At 47.3% G+C, this 6,000-nt stretch overlaps 1 protein-coding gene across 3 annotated transcripts in view; it reads right to left on the bottom strand.

Moving 5' to 3' along the window:
* Positions 1-3,854: 3,854 nt before the first annotated feature.
* CMKLR1 (chemerin chemokine-like receptor 1) overlaps positions 3,855-6,000 on the bottom strand; it is a 36,212-nt gene continuing 34,066 nt past the window's right edge. For all 3 annotated transcript variants that reach the window (XM_077931160.1, XM_028741348.2, XM_028741346.2), the window contains one exon: positions 3,855-5,222. In XM_077931160.1, coding sequence (XP_077787286.1) covers positions 4,131-5,219 — 1,089 coding nt within the window. In that variant the 5' untranslated portion in view covers positions 5,220-5,222 and the 3' untranslated portion in view covers positions 3,855-4,130. The remainder of the gene's footprint in view (positions 5,223-6,000) is intronic.

The following is a 6,000-nucleotide window of genomic DNA, read 5'->3' as shown; positions in this document are numbered from 1 at the left end:
CCTGCCTTTCTTTTTTGAAACTCAAGTAGCTAGCCCTCATGCTTTGTCAGAGAACTTTGAAATCAAGTAGGCAGTGCGCAGCTCTGGTGTTTAGAGGATGGAGCTGTGTTGCTCCACATGTCTACAAAACCCATTTTATTGATCTATAACAGTTCTCCTGGCACAGCGGTGAAGACCTGTGGCCCCCTCCCCAAATGCTGCTGCGCTAGAACTCCCACCTGGAGACCCCAGGTTCAGCCGCCCCTGCTCTAACCATAAAACCCTCTTGTCCATCATTAAAAAACCACGACTCTCCCTTTGGCATCTCAAAGGAGCAAAATGAAACATTATCTGGTGTGATAGGGATTTTGAGATCTTAGATATATGGTAATGTTCATAAGTGTAGCAACCAAGCACGTACATAGATCAGAACAGGAAGACCGACCTGAAACCATTTTGATTCCCAAACCGACCAAATGTTTTCCCTGCAAGGAGGGAGGGGGGTCAGGGAGCCTTCCCATTGTCTCAGGAATTGAGTCATCCACATTTTAATGGGTGACAGACTATCAGGAAAGGCAATCAGATAACTTGGCAAACAGGAAAAACAACATTCAAATTTCTGTTTTAGACTGCCTTTTCTGTGATGTAGGTATGATGTATCTGGGGTGGTGGTCTTAGGTTACACCCCTTCTGTGATGTATGTATGGTGTTTCTGGGGGTGGTCTTGATCTACAGGGTGGCAATTTCAAAAGTCCATATAAGGCCTTGCACATCATTGTTCTGGGTTCCTCCTCCTCTCCTGCGGGTGAGGGGAGCACCCTGTTGCAACAGATCAGTAAAGATCAGGCTTACTAGCTGCTTTGCTTCTCAATATTCTCTGGTTGGCCTCTGTTATTTTCTCCTACCAATAGGGAACCTATGTAAGGACTCTATATGGGCTCTTGGATACCCCATAAGGGAAAAGGGCAATTTTGTTTACAACACTGGGTACGGGGCAGAAGATTCATCCTGAAACTTTGGCTGTGTTTGAAGCAGGGTCTTGGAAACCTTTGGCCTGGAGGCAGGAGAAACTCACCCTCGTGGACCCTCCCCCAAAAGATGGTCTTTCCTTTGGCACCAGAGTTTCATTTTCCGAACCGTTTTCATGCACCAGAAGTGGGAGACTATTTTGGCCTGGAGGGGCCCGACCCTTATCTAAGCCCAACCCCATGGGCCAGCTTTGATGTCAGGTGATTTATAGGTGGGCGGTCCCATCCACGGACCCATGGCAGGGCAGTGGGGGGGAGTGTCTGCTTAGTCACCGCATTCTGTGCGGTACATGGACCCAGCAGGACTGAACTCTACCCCCACCCCACCCATCAGCAGACATCGGCCAGTGGCACCAGCTGACTGTCAGCTGCCTGTGGTTTGGCCTGGCGGGTCTGGGGAAATGGCCTCATGCGGAAAATTGGGCCCCTTGGCAGAAGGTTGGCAGAAGGTTAAAATGAATTCGGGAGAAGGGTGGGGAAGGATGCAGCACAGCCACATGACGACGGAGCATGACCAGAGGGTTCAGAATGCTGCACTGTTTTCTGGGGATGGAACCAGCAGTGGTGTAGTGGTTAAGAGCGGTGGACTCGTAATCTGGCGAACCGGGTTCGCTTCCCCGCTCCTCCACATGTCGTTGAAACATGACATCAGATCTCCCAGGAGACCTAGAGATATAATGTTAGACTGCTTCGCCTCTTTCATTTGGCAAATGTTTTGTGTCACTGGGAAGGCGGTAATTCTGTATTGATTTGCTATGGGTGTTTGTAAGGAATTCAGGTTTTTGGGAGTAACTATCGATCAGGGCATGACTTGGAGCGCAAATACCACTGCTCTGGTGAAGAAGGCCCAGCAGAGAATTTATTTCCTCAGACTTTTAAAGAAGAACAATCTGAGTGAGAGACTGCTGGTGTCCTTCTACCGAGGCTCCATAGAGAGCATTCTTACATACTGTATTTGTGCTTGGTTCTCTAGTTGTACAGCTAGGGAGAGGAAGGTGCTCCAGAAGGTCATAACCACAGCCCAAAGGATTATTGGTCATCCTCTCCCATCTTTGGAAGAACTGTACGGTTCCCGTTGTCTTAGGAAAGCAAACAACATCCTGCAGGATTCATCTCACCCGGGATACAGTCTGTTTGCACTACTGCCTTCTGGCAGGAGATATAGAAACATCAAGTCAAGGACAAATAGACTAAAAAACAGTTTCTATCCAAGAGCTGTGGCCTTTTTGAATGCTGTAACTCGATAGTGTGACCTGGGAGTTTGATGGGTGTGGGTGTGGGTGTGGCTGGAATGTGGTTTGTTTGGTTGTTGTGGTTGTTTTGCTTTTGTTGTTTTTAAGGGATGGCATCCAATTTCGTTGCACTTGTGCAATGTTGCACTTGTGTAATGACAATAAAGAATCTAATCTAATCTAATCTAATCTAATCTAATCTAAAGAATCTAATCTAATCTAATCTTGTAAGGGACTCCTGACCATTAGGTCCAGTCGTGACCGACTCTGGGGTTGCGGCGCTCATCTCGCTTTCTTGGCTGAGGGAGCCGGCGTACAGCTTCCGGGTCATGTGGCCACCATGACTAAGCCGCTTCTGGCGAACCAGAATGCCGTTTACATTCCCACCAGAGCGGTACCCATTTATCTACTTGCACTTTGACGTGCTTTCAAACTGCTAGGTTGGCAGGAGTTGGGACTGAGGAACGGGAGCTCACTCCGTCGCAGGAATTCGAACCGCCAACCTTCTGATCGGCAAGTCCTAGGCTCTGTGGTTTAACATCCCATGGATGTTTGTATGTGATGCCAATAAAAGGTTTGATGATGATGATGACATGCAGCTGCTGGGTGACCTTGGGCTAGTCACACTTCTCTGAAGTCTCTCAGCCTCACTCACCTCACAGAGTGTGTGTTGTGGGGGAGGAAGGGAAAAGGAGATTGTTCGCCATTTTGAGACTCCTTAAGGGGAGTGAAAGGCGGGGTATCAAGTGCAAACTCTTCCTCTTCTTCACCAGGGGGAGGGGGAACGGAACGGCATCTCCGTGAAAAGAGCATGGCTGGCTGGCTTTCCGAACAGCAGCATGCCCGGCTGCAGATCCCATTTTGATATGAAAAATGTGAGAATTTGGCTTTGTCATTGGGGTCAACAATGGGGGTGAATGCACTGTGAGCAGAACTACGTTGCAGATATTTAGAATTTTTTTTAGTTTTTTTTGTCATTTTGGCTACGCCAGTTGTACATGGTTTGGTGGAGTTGCTAGGAAGTCATTCGGGGCATGAATGGGCAGCCATTCCATCAGACGGCCTCAGCAGAAGAGACAAGAAGCAGGACTCATTTCATTGGCTTCCCTGGAGGCCCACCTCTGTCAGGCATCTCCTGCCCCTGAACTGCACTCAACTGGTCATTGTAGGAACCACTGTTTAAGAATAGGTGCCTGAGTTTGATTGTTTCCTCTTCCCTCCCCTGCCCTTGCCCCTTATGTGTCGTGTTGTTGCTGTGGTTTTCTAGATTGTAAACCTGTGGGCAGGAATTGGCTTGTTTTGACTGATTGTATATAAGACACTCTGCAAGCCTTTTTGGCTGAAGAGCCAGGGTACAAGTGGTCTAAATAAATGAAATAATAAACGAATTTGAGGATACAAATACTGCTTTGGAAGCAGCACTGCCTGATTGCTTCTGTGCCGTCTGCAACATGCATAGTTGCAATCAGATTATTGCTATTTTAAAATTTAAGCCTACAGTGTTCTCCCAGCTCCAGCCTATTGAAAATCTGTCCTACACTTTCAAATGTTTGGAGCAAGGGAGCATGAACAACAGAGTTTATACCATAGTTCCTGTATTTTCATTACTGAAGGATAGATTGATGCAGGAAAGTTTAATTTTGAAGACTTGGCCTTGAAGCTTGCACGGGTGACTATGGGCAAATGTTTATGGGATGGCCTTTGCAATTTATCCCATGAGGATGAATGACAGGATTGTATTGATATGATGTATAACTCCTTTTTTGGAACCATTGAAAATTTAGAAGCCCTGGGAATATCAGATTGTAGTTGGAAAACCCACTCTGTAATATCCGACCTCCTCCTTGTCTCTGTGAGCAGACCAACAGATGCGTATATTCTACAGCTCAGCTCAGACTAGAATTGTCTCCTTTTCAGTCATTGAAGAGGGTTTTGTGAAGCTCCTGCGGGCAATAGTTGAATGGACAGTGTCCTCACTCAGCGCATTGGCCAGCCTGGACAGGACAGTCACCTTAAACTTTTTGAAATCTTGGCCCATGAAGACATAAAGAACAGGGTTCATGCAACTGTTGGAAACAGCAATGGCCGTGACAATTGGTATTCCATTCTCAAGGACGGCTTTGCTGAGAAAGTGGTGCTGGGTTTCCATTAGGTTGAGCACATGGTATGGGCACCAACAGAAGAAGAAAGTCATTATAATGGCAATGATGATTCTCAAGGGCTTTTTGGACTTGGCGAGGCGGTTTCTTTTCAGGCGGACAATAATGATAACGTAACACACTGTGATGACAGTCATTGGTACTATGAAACCAGCCAGGAATCGCAGAATGGTGACTGCCTTATGCCTCTTTTCATCTAGATGGTGGTGAGCTGAAAGGCTGGACAAAGAGTAGTTGTTAAAACAAATGACACGATCTTGATGTGCTGCTGTGTCCCGAAAAACAAGGGCGGGAGAACTCAACAGAAAGCCAAGAACCCAGATGAGGGCACACAGCAACCAAGCAATCTTAGGATTCCGGTGGTTTTGAGACCAGACTGGAAAAGCCACCGAGATGCAACGATCGATGCTGATCATGGTCAACAAGAACACACTGGTGTACATATTGAGAACAAGAAGGAAGGTGTTGACCTTACACATCCCTTTGCCAAAGACCCAGTGGTAGCCCATGGCGGTGTAGGCAATGTTCAAGGGCAGGAAGACATTGAAGAGGAAGTCGGCCACTGCCAAATTCAGGAACCAGATGGCGTTGACTGACTTCTTCATCTTGAGCGTGATGACGGAAATGACCACGCCGTTGCCCAGGAGGCCCAGGATGCAAGTGACCGTGAAGATTAGGAGAGCAAGGATTCGAGTGATGAATGTAAAGTCTTGGGCTGATTCCTTCGTCCGGTGGCTTTCATCAGTGGTGACGTAGTAGTCGTCATTGTAGTAGCGGCTTGCTTCATCATAGTAGTCCGTAAAATTATCAGGTAGATCCATGACCTGTTGGAACACAGATTGGTGAAAAAGTTAACTTTGTGCAAGTACCACTTGCAGGGCAGTCTCCAAAAGAGAGGAGCAGAGATAGCTGGAGCGCCCTAAGTTTGGCCCTGGCGGTAGACTCCTGGAATGATTGGGGAGAGCCCTATTCAAGCATGCTACTTTCGTGTAGTGCCTCTATGCAAGTGGGGATGAGCCCTCTAACAGCCATGCCACTACGCCCACCACTCTGCACGGGTTGGAGGGCGAAGTTTGGCTTGCCCTGATCACCTGTAGGTTGCCTGCATAGGTGAACATGATGCTTGAACAGGTTTAAAGACTGCAGCTGTAAACAAGAGAGGCTAACTGGCAAAGGAGAGGGGGAGTTGCAGTAAGGGCCGGCTCAAGACATTTTGCTACCCGAGGCAAAGGACAAGATGGGACAAGAGATACACAGTAAAGTGCTTCATGGGAGATATTTGTAAGAGGAGCGTCGTGTGCTGATTGGCTAAGGGTGGAGTGCGACAGCTGGAACAGGTTGTGCGGAAAGAGTGAGCTGGATTTTAGGGGGAGAAGGAGGAGGCTGGTTGTTGTGGGTCCTGAGGATTAGGGGATAGGATTAGCATTAGGGTTTGCATTAGGAATAGCGTTTTAATTATATGTTAAAATACAAAGTATCCCAACACAGGTATGAGAAACAAATAACATAAGAAGCTGCTGTATTCAGCTTTTACTCGAGTAATAAAGTTTTGCTGTTCCAAGCACGTCTCATGTTTGGCCAAGCTATCAAGAGAGAATGGTG

The sequence above is a fragment of the Podarcis muralis genome, chromosome 7, assembly GCF_964188315.1.
Source record: "Podarcis muralis chromosome 7, rPodMur119.hap1.1, whole genome shotgun sequence".
Lineage (NCBI taxonomy): Eukaryota > Metazoa > Chordata > Lepidosauria > Squamata > Lacertidae > Podarcis > Podarcis muralis.
This window is presented reverse-complemented; position numbering and strand designations above follow the sequence as displayed.